This window comes from Lissotriton helveticus, chromosome 6 (genome assembly GCF_964261635.1).
Source record: "Lissotriton helveticus chromosome 6, aLisHel1.1, whole genome shotgun sequence".
Lineage (NCBI taxonomy): Eukaryota > Metazoa > Chordata > Amphibia > Caudata > Salamandridae > Lissotriton > Lissotriton helveticus.
In genome coordinates, this window is record NC_136067.1 from 1,927,486,225 (window position 1) to 1,927,500,493 (window position 14,269).

Sequence of the window (14,269 nt, forward strand, 5' to 3'; positions counted from 1 at the left end):
GAGATAATGACAGGACTTAATTAAGCCAATAATGCGAAGTTTCAAGAAGTCTTTAACTTCGTATAGTCTCATTCGCTGCAACACTCTTTAAACGAACGGCATTCAAAAACACGCCGCGCTCGATTTATTGACTTACCCGGGAGACTCCCGTTCCGCTCACTGCCCTCCGGCAATTCCGCGTCGGCGCTCAACCAGGTCACGAGCGGGTGTGTTCTTCTTCCACTGCCGGTAGTTTATTTTTATTTCCCTCGTGTTGGCGGTTTTTCGCTGGTGAAGTTTTACACTTTCAAGGGAGGTTTTTCTTTTCAGACAGTCTGTTGATCCCTCAGGTTGTTACTGTTTCACCAACTCCGCACGTAACACAGTTCTTTCTTGTTATCGATGGGTCTAGGGTGCTGGGCTCTCTCCTTTGACACAATTTTTCAAAGCAAACGTCCCTGGATTCGGAGGAGCGACCTTTCAGCTGGTGCAGGCGCCGAGTCAAGGACAGGACTCGCAATCAATCTTCAAGCACACAAAAGATGACACCGCACTCTTCTCAGATGGTTAAAGCGATTTATTCCAGCTCTGCAATTAACTTCCTTCACCTACGCGTTTCGAACAGTAAATGTTCCTGATCACTTTCTTTTTCCTGAATATTGAATGTAAATTGTAGACCCACATTGTTGGTATTCAAGATTGCTATATACTGAAGCAGTTCCTCTTTTGTGCCCTTCCACAATAGGAACAGGTCGTCGATGAATCTCAACCACAAGACCACCTTTGTGGTATATGGGTCGTTTTCTTCTCTCCAAGCTATGTGTTTCTCCCACCACCCCATGGTAAGATTAGCATAGCTTGGAGAGAAGGAAACCCCCATTGCAGTTCCACGATTTTGAGAGTATACTCCACTATTGAACAGGAACACGTTGTTGGTTAAGCATGTTTCTATCATTTCCAGCAGCATGGTTGTGTGATTGACAATAACCCAGCCAAAATGGGCTTATGTATACAATGATAATACAAACACGGATATGTGGCTTACAACATATGTGGGGAATTCGATAATGGCTTAATTCAAGCCAAGTACAAACTACCACTCCCACAATGCCTCCTAATAGACACAGTGGGTAGGAAGGTATAAATCAACAGAAAGCGAAAACGGACTTGTAACTACCGTGATCAGGAACATTTACTGTTCGAAACGCGTAGGTGAAGGAAGTTAATTGCAGAGCTGGAATAAATCGATTTAACCATCTGAGAAGAGTGTGGTGTCATCTTTTATGTGCTTGAAGATATATATATATATATATACAATGAATTGCGGTTGATGTCGGCATGCTGCCAGAACGCTGGTGGTGCATATATATATAATTAGGCGGTGGTGCAGGGCACGAAAAAAATCAATAGCACCAGCATTTTGGGTCCGTATCGTCTTTTCCTGGTTTATGGGAGCGTGTATGAGACGAGTTACAAAAATATATATATATATATATATATATATATATATATATATATATATATATATATATATATCCAGTTCCGTTTTCCCTTGGTCAGAGAGTTGTTGCTTCGTGCACTCTCGTGTTCCTTCAAATTTACGCCACACGTTCTATTTGTCAATAGTAATTTTTATTCAGCTTTCCAACAGCGAGCCAGCAGCACCTTACGCGTTTCGGTCTCTACGGAGACCTTGCTCACAGGTGTATATATATATATATATATTTATATTTATATGGTCAAGGTACATATGTGTGGACTTACCTGTCAATACAATATATTTTGTCCTCAATATATTGGCAATGATATTAAGGTATAATGATATTGTCTATTTTCCGAGTCCACATCTTCTTCTGTCTGTAGACCTTAAAACTTCACAGTGTGCTTGAAAGCAGTAAGGTGTATTATGATGGAACATGTTATGGACACAAGCGATGGATGACACTGATCTACAGAATAAACTGAGTGTATTCAGTGACTTGGAAACACTTAGAAGGAAAATAAATATAAGAATTTTTAAATCTGCATATTTGAGAAACCCACCTGGATGCTTTGGTTCAGTCTCCATTTCAACAACACTTAGGTGGTCAACATCCCAAAGTTGCTACAATGTCATGTCGATAGCCGAGGCACTTGTTTTCTTTGCTTTTATTTGCTGTGCTGTCTGACAACAGTCACCGACAGATGAATGCTGTGCTTGAGTTTTTTAAGTTTACCTACCAGCAACACCTGTTCACGTTAAAGTGCCAAGACTGCGTGATTGCTCGTTGTGACAGCTACCTGTTTAGTAAATCCACATAGATGTTTTCTGAGCTTCCATCTTCTAGTCTACAGTAATGTCTACTGGAGGCTGTAGCGTTTCCAATGGGGGCCATGTATACATTTGTAGACTTTACTGCAATTAAAGATGACAAAGCTTCCACATTTATAATAGTTGAGCAGAGGCTGGATTAGGAACATTATACAGAGAAAAATATGTGGCAAGACAGTTTCACTCACGGTGCTTTTTGTTCGAGTTAAGTCCAATATCACGTTCATTTTAAGTTATTGTTTCCTGTGGGTAAAGAAACATTGATAGTCAATTTGGTGAATGGTGACGGGTCTCCGTCTGATCACATTTTTAATAACAAGAAAGTTTGTGGATTCTTGCAGCCCATGGGTTATGCAATGTAGCAAGAACCTGGATTTGGAGAGAAGTTACTCACTTTGCAGAAACCCAGGATGCACATATCAGGCTCGCTCACTTAGAGTCCATTCAAGGATATCTACACACCTACTGCGGACGCACGTATTTGTTGGTGGACAGTAATTGAGGGCTGGGGAAATAGTCAATTGGAAAGGGATTAGTCAATGGGTAGAAGAGCCCGTCTACTGACAGCAGGACCACAGTAATAAGGTGGGGTTTGATTTACTTCCATGATTGTTTTGGGAGGAAGGGGAGTCCGAGAGGAAGGGGAGCTTGTTCCAGAGCCTTGGTGTGGTTGTGTTAATTACTTCTGCATCGTCGTCAGGCTCAACTGGAAGTTTCCCACTAAAAGCTCAAGGTGGAGGTAAAAGAACAGACATCAACATAATATTAATAGATGGGATTTGAATGGCGTGCACTACTTAAATCACATAAGTAAACCTCTGCTAGCCACTAGTGGAGGATTTATAAGTGATGAAGGTATATGTTTGAGAAATATTTTATCAAACAATGTCTTATTGGCGCCGCATTTTTTCAAAAAGTTACTATACATGAACCTACATGGTAACATTTGCTCTTCATAATGATAAATACATTCCACTCCAGACCTACTACCATACACCCGTACTCATAGAGAACTTATATACCTGGTCATGTGTGCTTTGAACCAAGGTGCACAGACACCCACAACCGAGTACATCACTCCCTTCCATGCTTATGACGAGCTGAGCTCGTCATGAGGCACAGTGGAGCTGTGCTCATGACGAGCTGAGCTCAACATAACAGCCGCGGCCCTCCCACGCGCGTCTAATTCCCCGCCTCTGCGGGCGTTCCAAAGGAGTGGGTGGAGTCATGGCGAGTCCAGCTCGTCATAAGCACAGCTCCACTGTGCAGCATGACGAGCTGGACTCATCATGAGTACCGCGGCGACGCGCGCGAGCCCTCCTCCCCCGCACCGCAGGGAAATTGGCCCAGCGTGGAAAGGGTTAAGGAAGCACAGCATTGATGAAATCATTCTTCACTTATATTATACTACCATCTAGTAATTAATGTGGAGGTATTAGATATTTTCTGAAGCTGGCAGCTTTAAGGGGGTCACCCAGTTGACCAGAATCGTGCTTTATCTAGCCAGCCCCAAATATCTAACAATCACCCACAATATGTTTTTACAGAATATTAATTTGTTTGGTGATGTCTAACTACACTTTACTGTTGACACTTATCATCACATTTGTGATATTTTGATTTTAGCTGTACTGCCTAATGTCTTGACTGACAGATTTTCATCGTCCTTTCCTGTGATTTCTCCTTGTCTCATTATCCTCCTTTCAGTTTGACAAATGGACGGATGCTCAGAGGCGAAGGATTCTAATGGACCTCTTTGACAGGTGTTCAATGTCTCAGATGAAGTTCTGTTTCAAGCAGCTGCAAAGCAAAGTTCCATCTGAGGCTCTGGATTTCACAACCGTGCTCCCCAAAGTTTTATCTCTGTACATCTTTTCCTTCCTGGACCCTCGAAGCCTATGTCGATGTTCACAGGTAAATGGCATGTGTGCATCCTGAATCATGGTCGACAAGTCTGAGCGCACATCTCCAGTGGTTTACAGCTCCTCTGCTGTAACTTTCTCCACGGTCTTCTACATTGTAATAATCACCCAGAGTGCTTCTGTAGCCTTGCTTTTAAAACAAGCATTTGCAATGCAATAGGTCTCGCATTAGGAAAGTTTGAGCTATTGGTATTGTAAATGACATTTTTTTTATTTATGTGTTGGTTTTGAAAATAGCTAAATTAATAGCTTTGTCATTTACAATGCCAATAGTTTTAGCTTTCACAAATGTGACACCTATAGTTTTTGTAATGCAATATGTGTTGTATTTTCACGAAAATCCAAGAACAGAAGTGAAATATTAAAAAAAAATTGTGACATTTATAAGACAGACATCATTGTTGTTCGAGTACTTTACGCTGGTGTTTGGATTCCTGTAAATCCCCAGTGTTGCAGGGTGCTGGTAGAATGCATGCGCTTAATGTCCCGTGACAAAATATGTGTACGTAGTGTCTGTGCTGGTAGGGGCTAAGCGAGTTGTTAGTTATCTTCCCTAGTACCGCCTAAACTTTCCTTTTAGAGCAGCCAAAAAAGCTGCATTTCAGATATTCTAAAATAATTGTTGCAAAATAAGCATAGTGTTTGGAACTAGCTCCGTGTAGGAAGACCATTACAAGATGAGAAACGAACTCATTGGGGAATCGATCGTGGCAAACCGTAGTCCGTCACATAGCGCTTACGCAACCGGAGGGCGGCATGTTAGTAGGCGTGACCTTAAGCTGCGCACGCGCACTGCTTCGCAACGTTCTCGTCTGTCGTCCTTTGTCCCAGGCGCTATCTTGCGCAGGGTGATCGGCCTCTGATTGGGTTCTGGAGTCCGGTTGTGGAGCCAGAGCGGGAAGGAAACCGGGAGCGGTGAGAGCGAGGGGTGGGGGTGGTGGGCTTGTATGGCGGTGGCGGACGCAACCGGAGGGCGGCATGTTAGTAGGCGTGACCTTTAGCTGCGCACGCGCACGCGCACTGCTTCGCAACGTTCTCGTCTGTCGTCCTTTGTCCCGGCCGCTATCTTGCGCAGGGTGATCGGCCTCTGATTGGGTTCTGGAGTCCGGTTGTGGAGCCAATCAGAGCGGGAAGGAAACCGGGAGCGGTGAGAGCGAGCGGGGGGGCGGGGGGCTTGTATGGCGTGGTCTCTGTATGTGTGTGTGCGTGCGTGCGTGTAGGTGCGCTCCTGTGTGTGTGTGCGGCGGGGGGGTGTTCCGGTGAGTCGGGGGAAGTAGGGGAGGGTGCGCGCGTGTGTGTGTGTGTGCCTTCCTGCCTGCGTGTGCATGTGTGTATGTCTGTGTTCAGGGAATCTGTGGCAGGGGACGTGCACGGCGCCGGGCTGGGCGTGCGCGTTAGCGCACCCAAATCCAAGCTCGTAACACTCTTTTGTCCCTCATTCCCCCGAGTCAGGTAACTAAAAGGCTCCCAGCTGGACGCATCCTTCGGAAGAAGTACCAGCGAGCCCTAAAAAAGCAACCACTCAACCTAGGATGAATGTTGTGCACCAAATGCCATTGACTTGACTAAGTCTGGCTTGTGCGCATGTGCTACCGTAGTCACAACCATAGAGAGATACATGAAATGATGTGAGTAGAGGAGAGACCTGGTCATGATTACAGAAAGAGGCTAAGAAGAGATGGGCATTAGCATTTAAGGGGCAGCGCGACCTTCACTTCAGGATGTAAAAAGGAATTGCAAGGGGGTGGTACGGACAGAGGGGAGACAGGCACACTGTCAAGGCATAGAAGTAGTGTAATGAGTCAATGCTCACATTGCCTGGTCTCTGCTTCCTACTGCGCTTTACAAATGCTGTAGGATTGATTATTGATGCCTGCTTGTTGCTCCGACCACCACATAGTAGCTGGCGACGAGGATGGGATTCCATCCTCGTTGCCAAAATGTGGCATACTCTCCACAAAAGAGACGTGGGTGCAGGTACATTTTATTGGTAAATCGGGAGTCACCGGCTTGGGCTACCACACTATGACCATCACTGGCAGGGCCGGGCACGCACTCACACATTCACACAAAATTCAGCACATGGGCACCAAAGCTCTCTCTGCCAACTAACAACAAATTTGCTTTTCTTAGTTTTTTTTTTTTGTTCTGGGTCGACTTACGTTGAAGACAGCACACCCTACCTTACAAATATAGAGTGATTGGTCCCTGTGCTGTTAGTCACAATGTGGTGCAGGGCCTGCAATGTCCTTATAAGTGAACCATCCTTTCATTATGAAAATAAGCCTCTACTGAATGAATTCCCTGTGGCTCAGCGGGGGGGGGGGAGCGTACTGGCATTCAGCAGTCAGAGACTAGAGCTGACAGGCTTTGCTCTGACAGCCCCATTGTTAGAATCACTTCCCTTCAACCCTGTTCCAGCCCCTGCTCAAAATCCCTGGTTAGGGGTACCCTCCCGGAGCAAGGAGAAGTGCAGGTCCTAAGCAGGCGGAATTCAACACACACCGGTATAGAGTGATTTTATGCGTTTTTATATAGCGTGGACTTTACCCGAAAGTGTCAAAGCGCTTCACAATAGGAACAGAACTGATACATGAGGAGAACATTACAAGTGAACAAATTACAAAAGCAAACGTTAAGTTACATGAGGCAAAAATGACAATTGTGAGCAAACAAAATACAAGAGGTAGCAAACGGTGCATTACAGGAGGAAAACGTGACATGTGTGCAGGTTACAACAGCGCACAAAGTACAATACAAGTAGAGGTATAATACTGCAATAAATGGCAGACACTCAAGCACAAGAATAGTCGCGCCCTCCTGCGTGCTCGCCCCTCTTGTGGTCACACAAACCCCACAATCCTGTTTCTTTTTGTGTTGCGACCCTCCCCACCCCACCCTCCCAGGTAAATCCACTCGCGCCTTGATTGTCCCGACGACATATCTCGATAGAGCTGGGAAGTTGAAAACAAGACAATCCTGTCAGCTCAACTCCCAGACCCCTAACGTTCACAAAGGGGGTTAAACGGATTACCGATGGAACACAGACCGAGGCAAATATTCTACAGAGACAACACCGCGATAGTATAATGCAGCAAGTTACAAATTAATTTGAAAGCGCCAAATGTAACAAAAAAAAACAACCGTTTCAGAGCACTTCACATTTGACTGGCGAGAAAGTCTCTATAAACATTGCATTCTGAGAAAGGTCCAGAAAGGGACAGCACAGGCGAACGACAGGGTGTTGTTTGGTGCTCGAATGTCCTGCAGTTGATAGCACGGCCCAGGCACAGTGTCCTTCATTACCTCTAACCTAGTCTCGAGACCTAGTTATCTCTCGTGCCAGCCTCCTCTGGAACCAGCAAATGAGCAGACGAAACGGCGGCTGGCTCGGCCGCTGAACCATCAGTGACACTAGTCCATTCAAAGCATCTCCGAAGGCGCAAGCCTGTTTGTACATGGAAAGTAATAAGCGTGTATGCACACACTTACATTGAACTTTAGAACAATAAAAACCTAAGGCATGCTCATCACAACACAATTAAACATTTACTGAGGTGGTGCCATTCCCGACACTGTTAATAATTTATTTTGCTATCACTTACATTATATGTCGTATTGCGCTAAAAACAAGTATAATAAAAACTCACCGCCGCAGCCCGGCTTGTACAGGAAGCCAGGCAACCTGTGTTGGGACGGGGGCGGGGCCGCAAAAAGACAGGAAGCCGACGGGAGCCTACCCCGCGCTCCTGTGCCGAAGCGCTTCTGTGCCCGTCAGCCGGAAGATTGCCGGAAGATTTGCGCGTCAGCTAGCGGGGCTCCTGTGCTCGTGGAGAGCCCCGCCTGCTGCTAAGGATGACCCGCTGCCTGCCGCTGCCTGCCGAAGGAGAGAGGGACACAGGAAAAGAACTCGGTGAGTGGGGTGGGAGTGGGGGGGGACATGTGCGCGCGCGCGCGAGTGTGTCTGTGTGTGTGTTTGTGCCTGTGTGTGCGCGTGAGTCTGTGTGTGTGTTTGTGCCTGTGTGTGCACGTGTGTCTGTGTGTGTGTGTGTGTATGCATGCATGCATGCGTGTGTAAAAAGATCCGATGACTGGTGGGGGGATGTAAAGTGAAAGTAAGCAGCGCGCGTGTGGTGGCTGGCTGTGTGCGCACGCGTGGACGGAGGCGACGTGCGCGCTCGCGCACCCGAATCCAGGATGAAAAGCTCGTGCACCCTCTGGTCCGTCATTCCCCCCAAAGTGATCGCTACTGGTCTCCAGCTGGATGCATCCTTACGGATGCTTTTCCAGCGAGACCCAAAAATAAAACTATGCTTAGCATCTTACTGATGAGTGCTGTAAATAAATCAGAAAAAGTGCATAGGAACTGAGCTAAGCCCTGAAGATTGATCTGTGGTGTGAGTGGATCTACAGACAGTTCTTAAAAGAATACTGACTAGCTCGTCTCCTGATTGTAAATAAACCAAGCCTTATATTATAGTTCCACTGAGAATTACTTTTTTCTTACCTTGAGAGATGGGATCATACGAGTCATATCATCTCTCCTCTGTCTCCCCCTCCTTGTCACCAATCTTTAAGCATTATGGTTTGTTGTCCTCGAGGATATGATAAAAGAAATGTCATAATATGGATAGATCGAAAATAAGTGGACTTTTGAACGAAATATGGCATTGTATTGTATTATTTGTATAGCGCATTCATACCCCTTATAAGGCCCCAGAGTGCTTTGTGGTTGATCATGTTGCACATGGTCGGAAAATGTGGTCGTTGTGGTGTAACCTACGAGTGGGGTTTATTGGAGTCACTTGTGAGGTGGGAGGTGAGCTCTGAACTTGTCACAGTGGCATGTAATAGTAAATGATGTTAAGTGTACCACTTAAACGTGGGCAACTGTTTGATTGATATGTGTCAATATTTGCAGCAGCTCTTGAGATGAATATGTGAATGATAACATTAATCATGTCCTTATGCCCAGGTGAGCTGGCACTGGAAGTACCTGACTGAGCTGGACCAGCTTTGGATGCCCAAATGTCTGCGCTTTGGCTGGTACATCAACTTTTCGCCAACGCCGTACGAGCAGGGGATCTGGAAAAGGAATTACATAGAGATGGTTATAGAGCTTCATGTCACCAGACCCAAGGTATGACGCCACAGGCGCGAGGCTGAAGTTTCGAAACGGAAAGGTGCATATTTTAATGGAGACAACCTATAACGTTTGTGCTCTTAATTTGGGAGGTATGGTCTTATGACCCTGGCTGTGGGTCCTGGCCTTAACGTTCATCGCTTACTCAGAGTGACAATGGCTCGCCTCTGGGGCTAGACGTAGCCAAGTTGGCGGGGGTGGTCATCTTCTCCTATTGGGTGGTGTGTCTCTCTCTGTTATGCACGTTCACCCTTGAGTGAAGGCTTGACGGGTCATTTTGTACACATTGTATTGTAATTGTATTGTAATTGCATTTATATAGCGCTTACTACCCCTGATGAGGCGTCAGAGCGCTTTTTCGGCGAGTAGCACGCTACTCCGGGACCCATAGAGGATTAGTGTTGAATTAGTGTAGTGAAACATGAAAGTACATTTTAAGGGGTAGATAGGTTAGTCAGTTATTTGGATTTGGAATGACTTGACTTCCCACAGACTCTTTAGATAAGGGTGATGGCTGCATCTGTGACCTTAGACATTGATACTAAGCTTAGGGCACTGGGATGAAAAATACTTACCTTTTTTTTGGTGATTTGGGGTTTTGTTAGTTTGGTTGCATTATCCAATCAGGATGAATGTATCCTTTACTAAGAATGATGGAAAGTGCAAATCTTCATGTACAGTTTCTGAAAGCACATGAACTGCTAAGATTTCTATGAGGCTGTTCAGCAGCAGAATTAAAATAAGGCATATCAGGTACAAAGATTGAAGATATTATTATTATTAACTACAACATCATTAATTTGTATTTATAATAATTATAATAATACTTGTAATAGCTTATTTATTAAGCATAGCATCCAGTATAAAGGAGTTTCTTCACAGTATAGAATTTTTGCAGGAATTGTCAGTTGCTGAAAACTATTGCAATAAAGAAGTAAAAAGAATAATTTTCCTAATCTTTAGGCGGCCTGGAATTGTTCCTTGTGAGGGCATCACGAATCTGACTCTGCTGCCCCCACATCTTGAATCTTGGCCATGAGCAACAGATGAGCTTATTTTCTTCTTAACATGAATTTTGACATCTATTCAATGAAAACCCCCTCTACGCCTGATTATAAAAGATCCGGTGCATAATACAAAAGGTTTTGAATTGTATTTTTTTTTGTACAGGTAGTCAATGAAGTTGTTTTAATCGGTCTGAGGAATGCTGATTTCTCAGGTTGGCTAGCATTATCACAGCGTATTTTGGATGCTCTGCAAGTGTTTCATCAAACATACAAAAGGGGATGGGAGGATGCTTGCAAAATGTCTAACCACTGGCAATCCCTCGGGGTAGCACTCCAACCCATCGTTCTTTTGCCCACCATGCCACCACAGATTAGACTCTGCTCCAATGGAAGCAGTCCAACCCGACCTGCCAGGTCAGGTCCTCTCTGAACCACAACATCAAACTGAGATGGCATGGTGTGCAAAATAATGATGTAAGATTAATCCCAGCATTTTGTTTTGTATAGTGTGTTGCCCTAAGTGGGACGAGTACGCCCAGGCATGGGTCCTATGCACACTGTGTCACTGGAACCAAGCTGTACCTGGCTGATGATCCATAAATAGGGTGAAACTGGTCCTGGGTTGCCCGTGTTTTGGTTCAGGGAGGACCTGGCGTGGGAGTTCAGGCTGGACTGTTCCCACTGGAGCAAAGTCAAGACTGATTTCCATATTGATTGGTCCAAACAGGTAGCATGGTGTGAAAAATAATAATGGATTCGGATGTGGCCCAAGAAATTACCAGTGGCTGAAATTAATTCAAACATTCCATCCATCACTTTTTTGGTATACTTTAGTGTGTTGCCCTAAGTGGGACAGGTATGCCCAGGCCTGGGTCCTGTGCACATTGTGTCACTGGAACCAAGCTATACCTGGCTGATGAATCCTAAGTACGGCAAATTCGGTTCTGGGTTGCTTGTGTTTTGGTTCAGGGGAATCTGGCTTAGCAGTTTGGGCTGGACTGTTCCCACTGGAGCTGGGTCAAGACTGATTTGCATAAAAGTGGCTCCAAAACGAGGTGGAATGGTGTGCAAAATAATGATGGCTTGGGATGCAGCCCGAGTAATTACCTGTGGCTGAAATTAATTCAAGCATTCCATCCATCACTTTTTTGTATTCTTTAATGTGCCGCCGTAAGTGGGACAGGTATGCCCAGAAGTGGGTCCCAGGCACACTGGGTCATTGAAACTAAGTTATACCTGGCTGATAAGCCCGAAGTAGGACGAAACAGGCTCTGGGTTGCTTGTGTTATGGTTCAGGGAGGCACTGGCCTAGCAGTACGGGCTGGACTTTTCCATCTGAAGCAGGGTCAAGACTGATTTTCATATAGCTGGGCCCAAATCGAGGTGGCATGGTGTCCAAAATAACGAAGATTGGGACATGGCACGAGTAATTACCCCTGGTTGAGATTAATTCAAGCATTCCATTCCTCGCTTTTTTAAACTCTGAAAGTGCTGCATGCACACTGATTTGGGACAGATTATGCTATATTGTGTTACCAAACATAAATTCAGATTTGGACAGATTTGTGGATTGTAACGCTTTGTGAAGGAAAGCGAGAAATACAAAGATGTGGTACAACATCCAAAGATGGTGACTGCAATTTTGCGACACCGCAGATATCTGATTATCAAAGGATAGGCCATCATCAGTCATGCTTCCTACGTTTCTAGCCGCCTTCCTTGAGATAGGAGCCTTCCAAGAGATGGAAGAACCCCCTCCCCCAGCAGCAAGGGTGGGGCAGAGTAAATAAGGTTTTTCTCTTGGACAGATAGAGTTGTAAAACCTCTCTTTGATTCATTTCTGGGAGGTCTCCAGCTCCAAGAAAGGGTCTATTGGATCTTAGAAGATCCTTCTGGCAAATTAAATAAAATCTGTGTGTTGTCTGTCTCCCTGCATATATAATTAACACAGGAGATCTATTTTGCGGATCCGCTACTGCTGAATCCACCAGTGCTTCAGTGACAATCCCTGGCTTCAATCCCACATGTCTTTCATCCAGCTGCCTTCAGTACATTTAAAAGATCTGGAATCAGGGAGATCAGTGCTTTAGAAGGTTTTACAGCTGTGGTAGAGTAAAGGCAGAGCTAATGGTGCTAGGCTCAGGAGCTGAAATGAGAAAGGCGCCCACTCTGTATGTTATATGTAGTCTTTGATTGGCTTTACATTTGTTTTTACAACAAACTGTGTATTTCATCAGACTCTAATTACCCCATCCAAATAACTTCTTAGAAGTGATTACAAAATGATTAAGACATGTATCCCCTGAGGGTTTGACAACTGGGCTACCATGTTTACATTTTAAGTATATATGTCATCCTCCTCTCCGTAGAGCCTCAGGTGTTGCATCACCAGGTACCAACACGTCCTGAGCAGGTCATGCAGATGGGTGGAGACAGTGTCTCCTTTGTTGTTGGGCTGTGGTGTTCCGTGTAAAGATTGTATTACCTGTTCCATAAGAGTTGTGGGAAAACTGACATTGATACTAGATAGACAGAGTGAAGACTGAGTCTGCTTGAGGGATTCAACATCCAGACATCACAGTGTGTTAGCAGAGAGGCTTCAGCTCACTGATCCACCCTGCTGGAAGTAGGCATTTGTTAGGCACAGCCTGACATTTGACCGTCTTCTCCAGGCTCGCTAGACATTTTCTAGGGACGTGAGCCAAAAAAAGAACTTGTAGACCTGTCTGCCTTAGCTTTTCTCACCGCCTCTGCACCTGAATCTTCTTTCGGAGCCGCCTCCTTCTCTTTTTATAGTCTCAGGAGTCTTCTATCTCCTGCCTCTACTCTTGCCCCTAGCCACTCTTTTATCTCTCAGGTCTTGGTTTTCCTTCCCTTCAGCGGCATAGCACACCAGTGCAAAGTAGGGTTGACATGTTTCTATATGATTCTTCACTTAGGCTCTATTTAAATCAGGACCTATTGGATACAATACACATTCCTGCTAAAATGGTTGGATATCGTAGAATATAATTTGCCAATGTCTTGTGCGCAACAGGTATCAAAAAAAGGATTTACTTATCTGTTCTCTTCCAAGACCTTTTGGTTTTAGTAAAAGTATAGAAATACTTATTTATGAGTGCTTTCCACCAGCCCTCATCAAAGATTGGTCTGTTGTTGGGTCATTCACAGTTCTTCTCTGCCCTCTACAGCATACAGTAGTGGATCAGTCCCCTTCAACCATTAGCTAACTTCACTGTCTCTGCTCTTGCACAGCATGCAATTACATATAAAAACAAGATTCCTTTAGTGCCAAGGGCGACAGATTAAACATACATGGTTTTGTGATAAGATTGTACATAAACTATTTTTTTTAAAAAGGATTGGCAAAACCAAAAGATTGGCATCGAACGCTAGACCTATTGGCTTTGCCAATGATTGTTACATATGTTCCAAGTTTCATCGGAGACTATATGGGCTTATGCACATACAAGATATTCTTATATCCTGTATTCGATTTACTTCTAAGAATAGCATCTATGCACTACCTTTAGGGACATCTCTGCTAAAGTAGACAGACTGCTTTGCTGTTAGATATACCTTTCATGGGCTGGCAACATTGAGTGGATTGGACAGAGGGTCCATGTTGAAAAGATAGGCATCCGCTTTTATTACAGACTGTGCAATCCCAGAATAGAGACAATGGTCAGATGCTGGGTTCTAAATCCATGCTGTCTCTGCCTCTTAGAATTTTGTCTTCAACTATGAATTCTGGAACTTAATTCATCTTTTACTCAGGAGTCAGTTACAGATACAAACCAAAGTTGAGCTCTGGCAAAAACTTGCCTAGACCCCAGGTAACCTGGGCTATATAGAACAATAAGAAAAAGGATGTAAATAGTGAGGGTGAATTATAAACCAGTGTTAC

At 44.7% G+C, this 14,269-nt stretch overlaps 1 protein-coding gene across 1 annotated transcript in view; it reads left to right on the forward strand.

Annotated features, from left to right (window-relative positions):
- FBXO16 (F-box protein 16) overlaps positions 1 to 14,269 on the forward strand; it is a 274,649-nt gene that overhangs the window by 53,723 nt on the left and 206,657 nt on the right. Inside the window, exons 3-4 of the mRNA XM_078649904.1 lie at positions 3,998 to 4,204; positions 9,188 to 9,352. Coding sequence (XP_078506030.1) covers positions 3,998 to 4,204; positions 9,188 to 9,352 — 372 coding nt within the window. The remainder of the gene's footprint in view (positions 1 to 3,997; positions 4,205 to 9,187; positions 9,353 to 14,269) is intronic.